The sequence below is a fragment of the Pteropus vampyrus genome, unplaced genomic scaffold (genome assembly GCF_000151845.1).
Source record: "Pteropus vampyrus isolate Shadow unplaced genomic scaffold, Pvam_2.0 Scaffold24, whole genome shotgun sequence".
In the NCBI taxonomy this organism is placed as follows: domain Eukaryota; kingdom Metazoa; phylum Chordata; class Mammalia; order Chiroptera; family Pteropodidae; genus Pteropus; species Pteropus vampyrus.
This window is the reverse complement of record NW_011888805.1, coordinates 2798717-2818667: the sequence shown is the minus strand read 5'-3', so window position 1 is coordinate 2818667 and position 19951 is coordinate 2798717. Positions and strand designations below refer to the sequence as shown.

The window sequence follows — 19951 nt, the reverse complement described above, 5'->3', positions numbered from 1 at the left end:
TAAGAAACAGGCATTGAATTTTGTCAAATTCTTTTTCTGAATCAGTTGAACTATCATATTTTTTTTTCTGTTTTACTCTGTTAATATGGAAACATACATTGAATTATTATCAATTACTAATCCAACCTTGAATTTCTGATAGAAATTCTCTTTTGTCCTCTTCTATATAATCTACATGAAATAGAGTCTACTTTGTCTGACACTGGTGCAGCTAACAGCTTTTATTTTGAGTTAATGTTTGCATGTTACCTTTTCCCTTACCTTGATTTTCAATTTTCTTGCATTCTCATGTTGAAGGGGTGTCTCTCATAAGCTGCACAAAGTTATGTTTAAGGGGTGTCTCTCATAAGCCTCACAGTTAGATTTAAAACTTTTTAGTAAGTGGTATCATTGCCTTTTAATGAGAATATTTAGTTCATTTATATTTGACATAAATGCTGAAGTAATCATATTTATATCTATCATTTAACTATTTCATACTTTTCTCATTGGAATGATTACTTCTATTTATGTCCAGTTTTCTCTCCTTTCTTGCCTTCTTTGGATTAATCTAGCATTTTAATATTCAATTTCCTCATCTATTAATTTGTTAGTTTTACATTTCTAATTATTCTTTTTATAGCTACCCTAGAGATTACAATAAGTATGCCCTAACATTTTACAATCCCAAATCAATTAGTATAGTAGTTTTATCACTTTCTAAATAAGGTAAGATTCTGAACACTTCAATTGCATTTGCTTTATGTCAAATTTTATGCTTTTTTTTGTCTTGCATTTTAATTCTGCACATATTTTATGTATTAGTTTACAGTACTATTATTGTTTTGCACAATCAGTACTTACTTATATATTGTTATATGTTTTACCTTATGTTGTATTCTAATTATGGACTGACCAGATTTGAGTGTGTAGTGTAGTTTTATAAAGCTTGTTCTTCACCTTTCCAAGGGTGCAGCTATCCAGGGTCCTCACTAAGTCCCCTGTGTCTCAACTGTTTACTTGGATCCTTCATTTTTTAAAATGTCTTTAACTCCTATTTTGTTTCCTCAGTGCTATAAGACTTCCAAAAACTTCACTGAGTTTTAGCAGCTTCCTGCTTAGCTTTGTGCAGCCTAAAATTTACAAAATTTTCTAGAGGAAATCCACGTCCTGGCTGCCTTGGGAAACTTGAACTCAAGTTTCTGTGTCTATAGCTCTCTGAATTTATCAAGATGTGTTTTGTTTTGTTTTGTTTTGTTTTGTTTTGTTTTGTTTTGTTTTGTTTTGTTTTGTTTTGTTGCTTCTTTACTTCTTACTTAAGACTCTCTGCCTGGATTCTCAGTCTCTTCTTTTTTACCAAGAATCATCAGATGTCCAAAAGGGAAAGAGAGCTTGAAGGTTATCTGCTTACCTCTCTAAAGTTCTCTTCTTTCTAACTTGCTGGTCCCTTAGATTCTGGTTGCCATGATCAGTTCCCAATGTCTTTAAATGGTTTTTAAAAATACATTGTATCTGTTTTTCTATTTGTTCTCAGTGGGAGAGTTGGTTTACCCCAAGGTATCACATCTTAGCTGGAAACAGAAGTCCTCTTATATCAATTTTAATGTCTCCCTTTTCCCTTTCTCAATAAGCTGTGATATGACTAAGACTTCTTTTGGGACTGTGATGACTATACTTCAACTACTTTAAAAGATACTGTATGGTAATTGTCTAGTTAGTTCTTTTTCAGGTTTGATGGGGGCGGGGTGGTAACATGAGGATATTTGCTTAAAGAGAAATGATAGTATAAAGTAAAATTTAGTAGAAACATATATCTAATATTAATGCTAGTGCTTTAGCAAATATTATCAGGAGCCTCACAAAATTTTAGACTTAAGTGGTCTAAGTCCTTCTTATCATTACAACTTCAATGTTAAGCTTCTTACCAAAGTAATTATTTCTTTGTTCAAAACATCCAGAGGTAAAGATTTTACTTTCTGGCAAGTTGTCTTCAGTATCTCTTTCTCTTCTCCTTTGTGATAAATCAGAGTAACATAATAAAAAGACTCACTTTGGCAGTTTGGTACCTAAAGTATATTCAGAAACATAGCAGGAGAGTTTTCTCTTTAACTTGTCTTCTTTTTCTAATTTTGAGCTTTTACTTTCTCATTATTAAAAATGCCTATATATGAGAATAAACATGAAAGAAAGACTTCAGTACTAGTTTACATAAAAAATATTACCATGGACTTCCAAATTCTATAACTTCTATATGATATTTCTTGGTAGCTCCTCATATATTTTAACATATTTTAAAAAATATTTTACCTGAACTCTTTTTTTCAGCAAAACAAAATACATTCACAACTCCCAAATAATATCTTAGTTTATTTGGATAAAACTAAAATGAGAGGGAATTTTACTCCTGAATTACATGTTATGATAAATTTCTTTTTGTAATAATAGTTACTATTTATTTTTCACATAAAACATAATAAAGAATGTTTATTCTTTATTATGAATAAACATAATATTCATAATATTCATATTCATATTCATATTATGAATATAATCATATATGAACATGATTCATATATGATTCATGGTGGACAATTTGAAAAATATAGGAAAGCATAAAATAGTTAATAAAAATGACCTACAGTTTACCAGTACACAGAGAAAAATAACCAATAACATTTATAAGTATATTCTAGTTTTTACACACACACAAATACAAAAATTATTTTTACTATCTTTTAAAATGAAATTTTGCCGAAGATTTTGAAATTTAATATTAAATATTAGAATTAATTTAGAAATTAGTAACAAAATGATAAGTGCTTTTGATATTCCTGCAATTACCAAATTGTTGGAGAAACTCAGGACTATTTTTGGCATATTTTTATATTAGGAATATTTCTCCATTCTGTTTCGATTTATTCAATTATACATTCAACATTTATTATATATCTTTGTAAGACTAGGAAAGTCTGTTTATGCTTTTATTTAATGAAATAATCTTTAAGAGCATGTCCTTTTATTCTTTGAAGTAATTGGCTGGCTTGATAAATTACATGACTTCCTTTTAGTTCCAAAAATTATGGCAGAAAAAAAGGGGACAAGGTGGCAAACAATGGTAAATCTGATGTGAATCCTGCCTTACAGGATCCTACTATAAGTATAAGAATTAACATCAACAATAAAAAGTGAAAGAGTCATAGGAGAGATGAAAAGATATAATATACATTGCAATGTGGTTAAGAATTTAATAAACACCTTAGAATTCTTAAGAAAATATATGCAAAATTTTGTGAAGAGTGAGAACATTTTAGATTCAAGGACCATCATGAGCAAAGGAAGAGAGTTAGTAAAAGAAAAAATTAAGATATCATTTTACAACCATAAGTTTGGCAAAATTTAAGAAATTAAGAAATTTGGCAAGATTTTTGCTTTTTGTTAGAATGGAATCAATAGTAGCAGAACAGCAGCTCCTAACAAGAGTAAGTGAACAAGCAATAGGAAAGACAAAAACTATTTTTTCATACCATCAGAAAGCTGCAGGATTAGAATGTCTAAAATTTTAGAGATGGGAAAATTGAGAAGTGAGCAGATGATCCGCAGCTGATTTTCCCTAGGACATCTGCTAATTCTGGGCACTGGCTAGAGGCTGGGTGTTCAGGCTTGGCCCAAGCAGAGAGTCAATGGAGGCAGCAGAGACAGCAAAAGAGCTCTTGTGGCCACATGAGGCTGGAGAGATAAAAGGAGAGTCATGAGAGGTTTTAACACATGTCTAGCTTCTCTCTCAAAACGTTTGCTGATGTCTGCAGTCAGGCGGGTCACAAAGGTTCAAAGAAAACTCAAACACCTCTAACATACAAAGTCAACTTTCATGGAGTCTTTCAATGCTGAGGAGCTTGACTCTCCTTAAAAAACACTTTTAGCAATTACATCAAGTTGAACTGACAAAATTGGAAACTCGAAGGCACTCTACCAAGTAGTCAAGATTCTCAGTCAAGACATTTGCCTAATTCTAAAGTTGTGTGGGGCAGGAGGCCAAAAATCTAACCTGAAATTCTTGAAAAGTAGGATGAAATCTCCTATCCTTTCTTGATACTGAGGAGATAGAGAACCACCAGCCGAGGAGTACAGGTGCACAGCCAGGTGCTTTGTTAAAAGTCCTGAAGGGATATGCCCTACCGCAGACTGCTTTCTATCCAAATTGCAAAATAACTTTGACTCAGCTCAGTTCCTGATTGGATTCAGTCGGTCTCTCTCCCTCTACTTAGAAAAGTAAGTGGTGAAAGAACTCTGGTTGAGATAATACCATCTAGAGCTTCTACAGAATCTCATTTTATATATTACATGTTAAATGTATATATTGTATACATAAATACATTGTCTTACCTGATATAAAATATGTTTAGGTATGTAAGAGTTAGGACCATATAACCAAAAATCCAAGGAAAATAATTAGACAATTATTTTCTATTATCTGATTATAGAAACAGACCCACCCACTACTGCCCACTACTGATCATTGTTGTAGAATATTAGAAAACCAAATCATTCTCCTGAACATTGATAAATAAAAGAAAAAAGCATCCATTTGGCTTGCATTTTCTCTTTGAATTCTACCTCATAGGATTCAAATAGCTGATGAGGAAAAGTTCTTTAGAAATGAAATCTAGCTAATAAATACAGTAAGGATGATAGAATTATAATATCATCATTTTCTAGTTTTTTAATAAAATAATTGATCTACATAATGGTCATCAATGACTTATAAGACCATTAGATGAAACACTGATAGGAACTTTTATAATATATGCATCAGGCTAACAACAACTAAACCCATGGATCAATTTTAATGTGAGTAATAAACAATTTAATTTATGTGCTGCTCAGTCTAGTATAATAGGAAGTAAACACCATCTCCTATAAACTGTTCTCTCCAAAAATCAATCTGGAATCTGACCAAGCCTGTAGATCTAATTATCAATTCTTAGGAAATATAAGTGACAAAAAAACATGTTAAATGACACCATAGGGACTCAATCAGTAAAATCCATAGCCTCATAAATAAATAATCAATGTCTCTCCACCAAATAAATAGCAAGTAAAAAAAGAGAAGGAAATATCTATAGATTTAAAAAGACTTAAGAGACTTAATAAAAGCGATGTGCAGATCTTATTTGGATGCTGATTTAAAAATCAAAAGTAAAATAAAAATATGTGAGACAATCAGGAAAATTCACATACTGAATGAACATTTGATTACATTAAGGAATTACTGTTAAAGTATTTTAGGTATGATAATGTTATTTTTTCCTTTTATTATAAAAATAAACACCTATGTTATAGACATAAATACTGAATTATTTATGGATAGAACAACTAATGTTTTAGATGTATTCTAAAATAAATAAGTGGGGAGTATAAATGAAATGAGATTCACATACATATACATTGATTATTATTGAAACTGGATAATAGAGATATGGGGACCAATTATTAACATTTCCTCCACATTTATATATTTCTGAAAATTTTCATAATAAAAAGTCAATTTTAAAGATGTCTGAAAAACAGAATTAGAAAGAATAATATGAAATTTTACATATTTGTGTAAGTCGTGTGAGCACTTTGCAAAGCAATTTGGCAATATATAAGAAAAATGAATGTACATGCACAACTATCTAGCTACCAATTCTAAATAGGTCCATACTGTAGAAAAACTCCCAGATGTGTGTGAGGAGACTTATCCAAGAATGTTTATTGCAGCACTGCTTAAATGGGAAAATGTAGGAAACAACCTAAATGATCATCAGTGGGAGAATTATTTTTTTATAGTGTTATGATTATTTAATTTAATTTTAGTGAATAAATGAGCTATACCTATTAATATAATACTGTGCAAAAAGGACAAATTGCTGAATGGAAACATAGTGTGATGTTATGTACATAAAGTCTAATGGTATGCTGAACACTACCATATATTGTTCATTAACATACAAATATGCATGTTGTAAAAGTATTAAATATGCCAAGAGATAATACATACTAAATTAACTCTCGAAAAGAAGAAAACAATACATATTAAGAATAATAGATGAAGAACTTTAAATATATTCTCAATGTGCTCAAAAGAAAAAGGAGTTTCTGTCATTATTTGACAAACTTGTGAGAATAATTAATCGAATTTTACTAAATCATTCTCTATAGTCTCTTATTAGCTTGGAAATCTTTATAATTAAGAATTTAAAAAATAGAGCAATATTTTGCACCTATATGGAAAAAAACTACACTGTGTTCTAAAGAGCCTTAATGGACTATGTTAGACGTGTGCACATTAAAAGGAAGAGTTTAGAGACATTACCATTTAGAGAGAGTCTACACACAGTCAGAGCTCCATTCTCCACTCTGATGAACAAAGGCTGAGAAATCAATATTTAAATTCAGATAATAGGAAAAAATACATCTGGCTTCTGAAAGCAATCAGAGTTACAAATTATCCTATTTATCTCTAACAACAACAAAAAAAATGAAAACATACTCTACTAAAATCATCTTGAGTGGTTGCTGTCATTCCTTGTGATTACTTTGGACAGCTGCCATATTATCATTTCCATGGTGAGCCGACCATCTGGAATTGTACAGACTATTTTATCTCTTCTAAAAGTAGATTCACCTCCAAACCTAGCACAGACATGCAACTTTAGACACAGACAGCTCACGTGACTATGTACCTGGCCTTTACCTGCTCCCAGCACATCTTTTCCATATTGCTAACATTGCCCACACATGTGCACGCATGCACACACATACACACACATACATAAAAAAAAAATCAGAGAGAAAACAGAATTCAGTTTATTTTCTCCTACATATTAAATAAGGAAAGTTTAAAATCCACTAGTAAGATGAAGTGAAGTTTGAGATACTGTGAATTAGTCTCATCTAAATACACACTGAGATGTCAAACATTTGCATCTTTTGTCTCTGCTTTTCTTTCTTCATCCTTCACAAGAAAAGTATCAATAGTGATGGCTCATGGTGGCTCAAGCTGGGATAGCATTTTACCATTGGGAAGCATTTTTATGTGTGCTATTTCAACAGTCCTTCTTTATGGATGAAAAAACTGAGTGTGAAAGAGGAATACACAGAATTGGAGAGTGTCTAGTCGCCTGAGTTCTGTCCAGCAATCTTATTGCTGTGCTATACTGAGTAAAACTACTCTGTAACAACACCTCGCGTTCATGTAAAGAATAAGTCCTAGCATAGAAACTTACGTATGGGTGGCCCACTGTGAAGAAAATAACACATTAAAAAAAAGTACAACAAAAGATGGTCATATATATATATATATATATATGTATATATATTTATATATATATATATGATTAATATATATATATCAAATTTTACTAAAATGGACAATGGGAATAGACAGGAAAAGCTATACACAATCCATGAGTTTATAACAAGTAGTAATTATATAGAGAGAAAGAAAGAAAAAAAGAAAAGGAAAGGAAAGGAAAGAAAGAAAGAGGAGAAAGAAAAGAAACTTTGCATTTTCAGAAGGAATTGAAGAGGAATCTTTCTAACTCAAGTTCTGGGGTTTCTTTAAATCCACAGTTTCTAACAAAGAAATTCAAGCACAGATTTGGGACTTATATTTGACAAGCCCCCATATGCTACATTTTTCCTCCAAGCTTTCACTCCGGTTCATGGAATCTGTGGTTGGTTGAATATGTGGTTTTACAGTTGCTAAAAATACTCTGAAGTCAAGCTTCTTCTCCCAGTTTTTGTGCAATTGACCACTCGGGCATCAGATTTTGGAAAGCTTGGCCTGTAACCTTTAATAAACCACCCCTTTCATGAAAGCAGTGTCTGCATGCATAGGTCTTTTACATTTCACTTCAACGCAAAGCAATAATCAGAAACTAAAGAAATGGCACTGTAAAGAAGATGCCACGATCTTTTCGACGATTTCGATCAGTAGTTACTAAGGTGGCTTTGGGATTGCTCCGAGCTACTCTGTGAAGTTCGGCGGTCAGAGTTGAAACCCCCAGAGGAACCACAGAACTGTCCGCTCCCTGCAAGGGTAACTCCAGGTCAGCAGTGGAGGCCACAGAACTCCTTGGCCCTGTCCCTGGGCACACAGCAGTGCTGATCCTTCCAGGCAGGTCCTACTCTGCACCTATGCTAATGTCAGCACATCAAAGCGTCTGAGAAGCGAAGATAGTTCTGTGTAGCTTTGATCATCCTACGCCCCAGCTCACAGGACCAGCTACGTCATTTGCACAGTCCATTGCGAAATGAAAGACGGAGCCCTGGTTCAAAAGGCGGAGGAAAAAGCATTAAACGTACTAAAATATAAAGCTTTTTCCTTTCTTCTGTGGTCTTTCTCTCGGCCCGTCATGTTGGTTTTTATTTGCCATGTAATGTCACGCTCCGTTGCTGGGGATATTCTCACGGTAAGTGCAGACATCCTCCCAGGAGCCGCAGCCCCACTCTGTGACTCCATGATGCGCAGCCCTCAGGCTGCCAGGTTTTTCTCCAGCCAGTCGCTGGACAGACGCCACCAAGAAATGGAATCAGGCATCTTCCTTTCCCACATACCCCTCGCTTCAGCCCAAGGGTATAGCAACAACAGTGCAGGCACCCCTCAGATACCTGCTTCGTGGATGGGTGAGAGGCTCACCTCTGCTATGCTGCCTGACAAAGACACAATGGCCCTGCCAATTCAGGAAAGAGATGGCCATGGCTATTTGCTGACTCCAGATGCTACAGGACACGTGCACCAGAAGCTAAGCGTCCCTCAGTGGTACTCAGACAGCCCTGCCAGCAGCAGAGGGTGGCAGTGATCTTAGGGCAGGAGAAGGTAGTGGGAGGCTGGGCTGATCAGGTCTCAGGGACCAGGGAGCAAGAAACCAGACATCTGTTTGCGGAAGTCAGGGAGGCAGGATGTGGCTGAGCTGAGGCTCCAAGTCCCAAGTGCAAGCTCCATTTTCCCATCCAACATCACTTACAAAACACAAGAGATAAAATTATTAAGAATTTTAAGAGGATGACTAAAAAGCGCTAAACCTCAGTCACAGGGCCCTTCTGATGAGGGAGCAGGTGGATACATCGGTCACCGGGCCATGAGACCAGCCCTGCCAGGCTACATATAGACCTCATCTAAAGGTGGTATTAGAGGATTCTAGGGGCTGCAGGTGGTTTGGCAAGGCAAAGCATAATTCCTTAAGTATATTTTTTCCGCCTCTTTCATGAGAAATGAAGTTGTTTTAATATTATTTTACTGGCGAAATGCTCTTTCTTACTGATAATTTCATTTACTTATTCAAACATACTTTTATTCCTGGTCATCTTACCAATGTTTTCATTGTTTTTATGATCTTTATAATTTCAGGTGGGCATATTGAATGTCAGAGACATATTATTTTTTCAAGTTCGATAGCAAACATTATCTCTTTATCTAATTATCTTAAATAAATGGATTATTGCAGAAGTAAAGAAGTTACACCAAAGAATCTCACGTTTTTATCTCTGGGTGAGGATTTCAAATTAAGTTACATAGACCACGCACTTTCAAATGGTTCATTGAGTGGCCCAAACTGGAAATACACATATTGATCCATTTTATTTTTTCTCTTTTCTTCAACTGTAGTATGGGAAATCTTTTTTACCTACCTTCTGCCTTCAGATCAGATTCCTTGCTTTTAGGTATTAAAAAGCTATTCTAGTATATTGCTGTTTCAAACTTCGAAGTCGCATCTCTCCTTCCCAGCATGTGTCAGGCCACATTCCAAAAGACTTAGGATGGCAAGGGTCACCGTCTGCAGTCTGTATCTCTGCCTCCTCCCTCTTCAGAGTTTCCCTTCCTCTGTCTGCTTCGATGGGAAGAAGAGACAGGAGAGATGGCAAAGGTCTTCGACTTGTCTGGAGCTGTTGTGATTCTCTTCTGATTAGCTGTGGATCATTGTCACCAGGATCTTGGGGTAGGAGGTCCAATGCTGATTCATTTGTGGGTTTTTAGGGAGCCCTAGAAGGGACTTCATCACTTCAGAGTTCCCTAACATGGGAGAGTCCCCCCAATTCAACCAACGTCATTCAAACCACCCACCCACAGCACCTGCTGATAATTCACCGTTAGCATTTTGTCCCTGAAATTTTTTTCTCTGACCGGCAGCCCTCTTATGTGGAGTGACAAGTGGATGGCTTTATACCACCACCTTCTAAAATTCTACTTACTTCATGGGAAACTCACTTATCCTCACTCCAACAAGAGATGGAAAGGCCAAGTGTCCGTGGCTACCCCTTTAGCCTTGTCACGTCCAGTCAGTGCTCCTTTTCCCTTGCCAGACCACCCTACCTGCGGTTCAGGCAGACATCCAACCAAGGAATGGGGAGACATCCTCCCCTTGTCACAGATTGCTTCCATCTCTTGCCACTCCCCTCTTTTCCACCATTAAACACATTTCATCTTGGAGATAAATGTGACTTTATATGAAGTGACAGCAATGCTTTTATGATATGGAAGAAAATTAGCAGTCACCGTGTAGGGCATAAATCCATGAGACTCTTTAAGACGGGTGGCGGTGGGAAGGTTCAGCCTACGTCATCGTGAGTGGAAGTGGAGTCCACTGCCACGAGAATAAAGGGGGATGTCAAGAGTGGAGGGAAAGAGCCAATTTGGGACAGACACAAACATAGCAGAATAGCATCTGCCACTTGGAAAGACAAACATAGCAGAATAGCATCTGCACGAGATAAAAGAATGAATGCACTCCACTGATGTGGCTTTCAGAACGAAACCTGGCAGTAAGGAACAGCCATATATAAGGAAGTTACAGGACAAGGAGGCGAAGGGGACATGGAGAAAGTCTCAGGAGCCAGGCCGGGCCCTGGCCCAGGCCCAGGCACCGCCTGAGTGGTGTAATCGCCTTATCTGTACACATGTGTAACCACTCACTCACTAGGTGTCTTTTTCTTTTCAATCTTCAGGAAGAGGCAGCCAGAATTCTCGCCCACCAACCAGTGTCCGTCGGCACATGTGCAGCTTTGAAAACCCCCACACTGCAGTGAATGTGTAAGAGAAGCTGCATGGAAAAATATAGTGGTTTGCCCCTTGCTTTCTCTCTCCTGGGTTTTTCCACTTTCTAACATGGAAACAGATGTGGTGCATGCCATCGAGAACGAGGAACCACTTGACGTGCCGTGGTTTGCACGACTGCCGTAATTTGATTGTCCATCGTTCTTAAAAGGACACTGTCAAGTTGTTAGTCTTTTCTGCTTTTTTTATGTTTTGATGCAAGATGCAACACTTTTTCTGATTCTGGAGATTCACTTTTGTTTGTGACTCCCACTCACAAGCTAGAAAGTGAATTTTCTCCCTTCACACGGTTGTCAGCTTCATCTTGGCAAACAGAGCTTTTTCTTTTATTTTCTTTTATTTTGCCTTTTTGCTGCTGCTCAAATGTTTGAAATGATACTGTCTGCATTAAAATAAAGTAAAAGCCATAACTCGGACTTATGGAAGAGCTCTATAATGTCCGTTTGAGATGGTGGGTGCCCACAGGAGCCTCGGCTGGGTGCCTTCCACTCCCTGGGGAGCACAAAACACAAGTTTTGTGATCCCCACAAGCGGTGAGTTTTACAAAAAGGGGAGTAGTTGTTTTCCCAGAATTCTGAGTGCTTTTATCAGATTTTTCCTATCTGATAAAAACGGTGCATGTTTGGTCCAATTTTTGACCTTTAGATCTTGACAGTGTCTCTTTAAGTGAACAAAAGAACATGAGCCATCTTCAATTCATTGTGCACGGAGTCTGTGGTCATTTTCAGCTGTTCCTTTACAGCCCTTCAAACTCCTGGGAGAGTCAAAGGTACACATTCCTGCAGCAGGAGGGAGCCCACTGATGAGGTGTCTGTGGCTTGAATTGCTCTTCAGATGAAAAGAGCCCAATTTGTTCAAATGTTTACTCCTGAACCTGGCCATGAAGGCTGGTGAATGGGGCCATAGCGTCTCTTCTCTTTACTCAGTGGAGTGCATTGAAAGCCAATGTTCTGATAGTCCCTTAAAAAGCCAGAATAGAAAGAGTGTGATCTCAACTAAATTTGACTGACTCTTAGAGGAAAAAAAACGGTAGCCGTGCCAGTTTGTTTCAGGTGGTGGTTGGAAGGCTCCTGTCCGTCTAGATCAGAGCCACTGTAGTCAGCTTGCATGTATTCTCAGTAGCTCTCCCAAGTCAAAAGGCTCTGGGTGTTCGTTGCACCATGGATTGAGTCTGACCAAGGACACAGCAAAGATCTCCTTCTTATGCAGTTGCTGGCTGCCTGTCAAAAGAGATTGATGGGAAGAGTAAATGTGCTTGTCCCATCACGACAGCAGGGCCAGAGAGAGGAGAGTCACCTAACATTTCATGATGTAAAGGTGAGTGCCTAAAAGCAAAAGCAAAGGCTGAGCGTGGGTACGCCCTTGGTAGAGGACCAAGAAAAAAAAAAAAAAAAAAAGCAACGATCGGCAAAACTAATAGGTTCATCTTTAAGAATTTTTAAAACAAGATTTATTTAAGCTTTCTTTCTGAAAAACTATAGAGAATAAGGAAGATATAGGTAGCTTTGAAATATCATAGACTAAGAATAGCTATTTTTAGCCTTGGTTGTTTCTACACAGAAAAATCAAGAAAAATATGTTCTTTCTATGACCTTCAGATCCCACAGCTTTTATGAACAAGGAAGGCAAAGGGACTAGTAATGGAAATAAAGTTGCCCACGGAACCATTATGGTCTGCCTAGGTCTGTCTTGCCTCTGACTAATAATTCCAGCAGAGCAACTAAACTGCCCTGTATTTCCAGGGCAAATTGTGAGGGCTCCAGGTAGAGCCGAAGAGCATCAAATGACTTGTTATTAAAATCGTAGGTCTGGTAGCATGGAGCACAGAAGCAGTAATAATGCTTGACCTGATGTTTCTTCATAAGGAACATAATCTAGGTAGGCTCACCTATCCTTCCTGGAGGAATATAATTACATCTGGTATACCACTACTAAACCAATGTAATGTCTTAAATAAACTTTGGCATGAGAATTTCTTTCTTCAGAGAGTAATCATGATTAAATTGAACCAAAGGTTGTTTAAGATGTGCTTAGGAAAAGTTTAGTAACCATGAGAATCTGTTCTTTGGTTCAAAATAGATTCATTGATTTTCTTAAGACAGTAGACCCTACACCCAGACAAAGTTTATGAGACCTTCCTTACTTTATTGACTTTAATGAGGTAATATCATTGGTGTTGTCTTTTATCCTGTATCATATAGCTTTAGGATACAGAGTGTGGTTGATCTAAAGATTCTTAGAAGAGGACTGTAAATTTAGACTTTGTAGTATTATAAATTTCAGCAAGCCAAATGGTTCTCTGACTAGCTTATGATGTTAGAATCAAAGAGGAAAGGGATAAAATTCATAATGTCATTTAAGATTTAATATCAGCAGAAAGTCCAAGTTCTTATGTAATCAAAAAGCATTTGTCTCCAATAACACATTTAGAGATTCTCTACCTTACAATGAGTGTTGAGTCAAAAGGTGAGAAATTTTCATTATGTTCAGATAGGCTCACAGAGAACACATAGTGAATATGCAGGTTTTTCTGGAAAGCTTTCAAGAAATGGATCTGGAATCAGTGGGGGTCCTTTGTATTGAAGGCTAACTTGGAGTTATCTGGGAAAACAGGAGTCTGGTTCAAATGGTGTCAAATAGTTCCTGTGCCTGAGATTCTACAAGAATCACTACTCAAACTACATCCTGGTACCAGCTCCCTGAGGCAAGTAGAAGTGACATAATGGGACAGCGCATGCATTTTCTGTCACTCCTTTTGGACCGTCTCCGTTGAGGCAGACCACCCCTTCTTTGAAAGGTCTCGTGTCCCAGCTACAGCTACAGGGCCACAGAATTGCCTGCACACCCGTGGCTTTGATTTGTTTTCTTAACTGGGTGAGCCGTTTGCTCCATGCTGTGACTCAATGACTTTTCCTATTTCCATTTTCATTTTCAGAGGAAACAAATGCTAACCTCCGTGGGTTCCATGGAATGAGTCTGCCCTCCTTATGCGATGGTCTTGCCTTGTCTGTGGGCTCTCTGGATCCCATCCTTATGTCTGGTGTGAAGCTATTAAGCCTAGTGGCGAGGATTTGAATTGGACATAAGGGAGACAGGTGTTGTGTAAGCTTCCCCCTCAGGCAGCTTGTGCAGGATGCTTTCCTCCTGTTCTGAAACACCCACCCACTGTTATTCCTATTTTAGACCTCTCTGGAGCAGAGAGCAGTGTACTCTGCAGATGTAACTAGTACTTACTGAAGCAAATAAAACAGGATCACTCCGAACACCAAAGATATACTAATCTGTTTACACCACCCACTTCCAACTATTCTCTAAAGTGCTGTAAATATTGTGTTTTCTGTTTGGGGAGGGGGGCGGTGGGGGGAGGGGGTTGTAATACTTATCTAATGAAAGAAAAGCCAAAGCAAGCAAGGTCCCAAAACTGTTGTGTCTGGAACTGCAGCCCCAGGTCTGCTTAACTCTGCATACTATCAATGGATATCATCCTCTCTTTCCTCTCCGGGCTCACAGGGTGTTCCTCTAATAGTTTCATTATCAATAAATATATTTAGCCACCCAAGGTAGTTACCTCAGATGCTGCTGTATTTGATCTTCAAATATGAGATTGGCCTGATACTTGTTTTGAAGTTAGAGCAAGAAGGATGGGATGCTTTGTGACAATTATGTGGTGTTTCTAGACCAGGTTGCTTTTCTTAAGGTTAAGAAACCAAGTAAAATTAAATAATAGAAGGAAAAAAACTGGTGGCTGAAACACGAAGTATCAAAGTTATCTGAGATTCAATAAAAATCTTATTCGTAGCAGTATTTCATTCTTATAGTATGTTTATTCCTGTTTGCTGCTCCATATTTTATACATTTTTCTCTTCTTACTATCACACAATGGGTTCCTATTCTTTGCAAACAGGATAATCCCTTTTCACACCAAAACGGTTGTTAAACCTTCACCTGAATCTATGATAGTATTTATACTTTATTAGTGGCCACTCGATCAAAAAAACAAAAAAACAAAACAAACAAACAAACCAAAAAACCTTCTGAGTTTAATTACACTTTTATCTTAGAGCACCCTTCATTATAATAGTATTTGCATTCATTTAAGAATAGCAGTGCCTAATCTACAAAGACATACTATTGACTCAGTCTAAAAACAATGCTTACTGCACATTTAAACTAAGGACCATTTAGTTAGAAATAACTAATTGAAGGACCATTAGTTTGAAATAACTAATCCAGGGACCAAAGATTATATTCTGTGCTACAGTTTCTATGAGAAGATACATTTCCTCCACTATCTCTGGACTTTCAGAAGCAATTTATTTTGTCCTTAAAAAAATTAATTTTCTTAATCTGATAAATGCCCTGGGACAGTAAAGCTGTTTCCTAATTAAACAATACTTTACAGCAAATCTAGAACAAGACTCTGAGGGAAAGAGAAGCTGCTAATTTTGATGGTCAGGGTGAAAATCTCTTACCACAGGAATAAAAATGGTATTGAATTAAAATAGAACTAAATTGTGATTATATCTGTCTGCAAGGTGATTGATAATAGCTTTAACAAATGGAACCACATGATTTAAAAAGAGGCCCATGTAGAACTCCTGGACAGTGAGGAAAACAACTCATAAAAGTGAGTGAGTAAAGTAAGTCCCAGGAATACAAGGATGCCCCTTTTGCTATTATATGTAGAGACAGGGCAGTGTTTTGTCGGGGGTGGATAAGCCTGCTGGTTGAAACAGGGGCAGGCTGCCTCTCAAGGGACTTTATTTATTTATTTATTCATTCATTCATTCATTCATTCATTCATTCATTCTCTTGGGACCTTTTGCACATTTACTTTTTTAGTCCCATCCCCTGATCCCCTCCCTTTGGCAACTTGTTCTCTATATCTGTGCATCTGTTTCTATTTTGTTTTGTTTATTCATGTGTTTTGCTTTTTTTAGATTCCACATATAAGTGAAATCATCCAATTTCCTATGTGACTTATTTCACTTAGCATAATACCCTCTAGTTCCTTCTATATTGTCGCAAATGGCAAGATTTCATTTTTTATTGTTGAATAATATTCCATTACATATATGTATATATACACATATGCACACACTATGTCTTCTTTAGCTATTCATCTCTTGATGGATATCTAGGTTGCTTCCATATCTTGATTATTACTAGTAATGCTTCAATGAACATAGGGGTGCATATATCTTTTTGCTTTCAAGAGACTTGTTTTTTAAAACACGCACACACATGTAGCTAAATGAAGATGCAAGGCAGCCTTTTAGTTTAAGGATTTTCTTAATGAGCATTGAAAGGCAGGTATTTGGAGAAGGAAAAAATTTCCATTGTAGTCGAAAGAGGATGTAAGTCGTTGTGATTGGATGAAACACTGAAGCATATTTAAGCAAAGCAAGAGGCAAATAGGCAGTTTCCTACTCTCTGGAAGAGGCGTCCCGAATGTATAAAGAGAGAAACAGTGTGAGTAGAGTGGGGCATGGAGGAAATTGAGAAAGATGAAAGTGGGAGGTGAGCTCATCTAGAGTTTCAAACTCAGAGTAGGAACTGTGGGTTCTGGTCTTGCCTTTGGCTGGCTGGTTGGCTGCCTGTTCTGGCTGGGATCACCACCATCCTGCTCTTTAGTTTGCTCAACTGGGAAGAGAGTCGGGTATTTTAACAAGATAGTGTGGAAGATAATGAGTTAGTAATTTTGCATTGACAAATACTTATAGAGTCTCAGGGAATATATTAAGCATATATTTAAAAGAAATAATTTTTACACAGTAGTTTTGGGAGATGAAATTTTTCTTAGATCGTTAAAAATACAGTATAGATTATCCGATATATGGAGGAACTACTTTTTTCCCCAAATAATGACATCAAATTTTAGCTGTTACATGTATTTTAGAATCTTTATATCCAGAATTTTCTATAATAGATATCAGAATTTTTATAAGAATCTATACTTATCTGACTCACTTCACTTTTCAAGATGATAAAATATGAAATGTCAAAACATTATTGTTATCATAAATGTAACACTCACATAATTTTCGAGGTATTCACTCTTATATTTTCAAAATGACTAAATAAAGCATTATATTAACTATTAATCATTTCCTACATTTTTCTAAAGAAATTACTATGATACAGAAATCTATTTTACACATCTAAGAAAAAATGTTCATGTTTCCTATTTATTTTAATGTCACAAATGTGTTATTATTGTGCTACTTTCTCTGATGTTTTCATGGATACAGAAAAAAGCAAACAAAAAAAACAGAAGGAAAAAAATACTGATTTAAGTGTTAACACTGTTGTTATTAATAGTACGCTCTGGTAAGGTACCACCATCTGCTAAAAGTTATACAGAAAATAAGCTGAAAATCTGAAAGACCAGAGTTATTACAACATACAGAGTAGAATTTGTAGTATATCCACACAAGACATCTCATCTTTTTTCCTCCTTTTTCTATTCTATTTGGTTGGTTTATGATGATCCCATGCAGATGAAAGTTGATAAGGCTGGAGGGGTCCTGGTGCCCTAGGATTTTTCTTCACCAAAGCTCAATGAGGAAAAGGCCAGGGAGGGGTCTTTATCTCAGTAAGTTCTGCTTTGTCTGAATATTAATTTTGTCTCATTTGCACCAAACTATACCAGAGGACTAAAGCAGGATCTGGACATCGTATTTTCCAGGGCTTCTTGGTTTTACCTCTTTTCAAACACACCCGGTTAAAAGTTCCCAGTATGACAAGCTGGCTGATGTGAAGCAGAGCCCTTATGTGGATTGTGATACATTATACGTATCGGGAATAATGCTTTGAAATAAAAAGAAAATCAAAGTTATGAAACACTTGAATGGAGCGTGGGTCTAGGTTTTTCTACCATCTGCTTTTTTTCTCCTCTGCACAGATGCCATGTATGTGAGCACGCTGCTCTGGTGACAGGAAATACCTGCATATCAGAACGGGCGACTGAGAGGGTGGATTTTATAACCTGGAGGACAATGAGGGTAGCTTTACATGTGGGTTTTAATTTGTTCCAGGGACTAAGAACGAAGGAAGGCAAGCGCTATCCTCATTACATTCTCTTATTCATGTGTTACTAAGATTTCTCTTTTAATTTGTTTCCTCCATCCATTTTAGAATTTTTCAAAGGCTCGCATTGAGCAACAGTTTTATCATTGCCTTAGATTGTGCATGTGTGATTGTGTAATAAATTTGTGAAATCTTAGACCTAAATGAATTTAGCCGCTTCTACAACAGACTGGCATTTCTCTGCTATGACTTTTCTCAGGGTCGGAATGTCCAGCCTTGTCTTGAGGTGGAACGAATCACTGGCTGCAGTTTCAGAGGCAACCTGTGGTCACTGCAACTTTTGGCATTGAATCTGTGATAAGGGGAGGTTTGGAGTGTGGAGGACAGGCGTACAGAGGAGAGGCCAGTGAAATTGCATTGAGCTGGGTTTGCAAAATGATTTATATGTATTTGATCCCGTGTGCATGATATGTCTGCAAATAAATCCATCTCTATTTTATTCATAGTTCTAATGGCAAGTCTGTGTCATGGTCTGAACCAGGTGGAAGACAGGTGCCCAAGGCACAGCACATGTGGCACCGTCTCTCTGTGCACGTGAAGACCAATGAGACGGCCTGCAACCAAACAGCCGTCATCAAACCCCTCACTAAAAGTTACCAGGGCTCCGGCAAGAGCCTGACCTTTTCAGATACCAGCACCAAGACCCTTTACAACGTGGAGGAGGACGATGCCCAGACGGTTGGCTTCAGCGCCCCCAGCAGCCCTTCCATGGTGGTGCACCGACGCGTGCCAACCGCGGTGAGCACACCGCCTCTGCTGCCGCACCTAGCCGCAGAGGAGACCCCCCTCTTCCTGGCCGAGCCCGCCATCCCCAGGGGCTTGCCCCCTCCACTCCAGCAGCCGCCGCCGCCGCCGGCGCTGCAGCAGCAGCAGCAGCAGCAGCAGCAGCAGCAGCAGCAGCAGCAGCAGCAGCAGCAGAAATCCTTAATGGACCAGCTACAGGGAATGGTCAACAATTTCGGCACCGGGGTCCCGGATTTCAACGCGGTGCTCGCAGTCCCGGGGCTTCCGGGGAACGGGGTGCGGCCCCTGTACCCGCCCCCGGCGCCCCCGCAGCACCTGCAAATGCTCCCGCTGCAGCTGAGCACCTTGGGGGAGGAGCCCGCGTCCCCGGCAGCCGAGGACGAGGACGAGGACGAGGACGACAGCGAGAGGTTTAAGCTCCTCCAGGAGTACCTGTACGAACGGGAAGGGAACACGGAGGAAGACGAACTGGAAGAGGACGAGGAGGACCCGCAGGCGGCCAGCAAACCCGCCCCGGAGGATTCGCCTGCTCTGACGCCTCCGTCGCCTTTCCGCGACTCGGTGGCCTCGGGCAGCTCGGTGCCCAGCTCCCCCGTGTCCGAGTCGGTGCTCTGCACCCCTCCCAACGTGACCTACGCCTCCGTCATTCTGAGGGACTATAAGCAAAGCTCTTCCACCCTGTAGGGAGGGGGCGACCACATGGAAAAGCAAGAGAAGTCAGGGAGCACCAGCACCTCTGGGATGTGCAGAAAGCTGGGAGGAGAAGCCTGGGAGTGGAGGGGCGGAGTCCGGAGGGGAGGGGACGCTGCCAGGGCCCCAAGTGAGGCGAGAGGGCGCTGTACTCCGCAGGCCAAAAAGGATCCAGGCGAGGATTCCGATCCTTGAATGACTGACAAGGCTTCTCTGGGAAGAAAGGAAGTTCTGACAAAGCACAATCCCATAGAGTATAGAACTTTTATCACAAAAATAAATCAATAAAGTGAAATCGACAAAAATAATCTCTTTTGGACGCTCGTGCATAGATATACGTGCCCACATACA

At 38.5% G+C, this 19951-nt stretch overlaps 1 protein-coding gene across 5 annotated transcripts in view; it reads left to right on the top strand.

Moving 5' to 3' along the window:
* The window catches only part of GRM1 (glutamate metabotropic receptor 1), a 342810-nt gene extending 323128 nt beyond the window's left edge, over positions 1 to 19682 (top strand). Inside the window, exons 8-10 of one of the 5 annotated variants that reach the window (XR_895664.2) lie at positions 10969 to 11053; positions 18648 to 19029; positions 19079 to 19682. Coding sequence is in view for 3 of the 5 variants with exons in the window: in XM_011356106.1 (XP_011354408.1) it covers positions 18613 to 19594 (982 nt within the window). In the remaining 2 variants the exon portion in view is untranslated. Of the gene's footprint in view, positions 1 to 10968; positions 11054 to 18612 lie in introns of all 5 variants that reach the window. The other 4 variants (XR_895663.1, XM_011356108.1, XM_011356109.1 and 1 more) reach the window with 4 other exon arrangements.
* Positions 19683 to 19951: the final 269 nt, after the last annotated feature.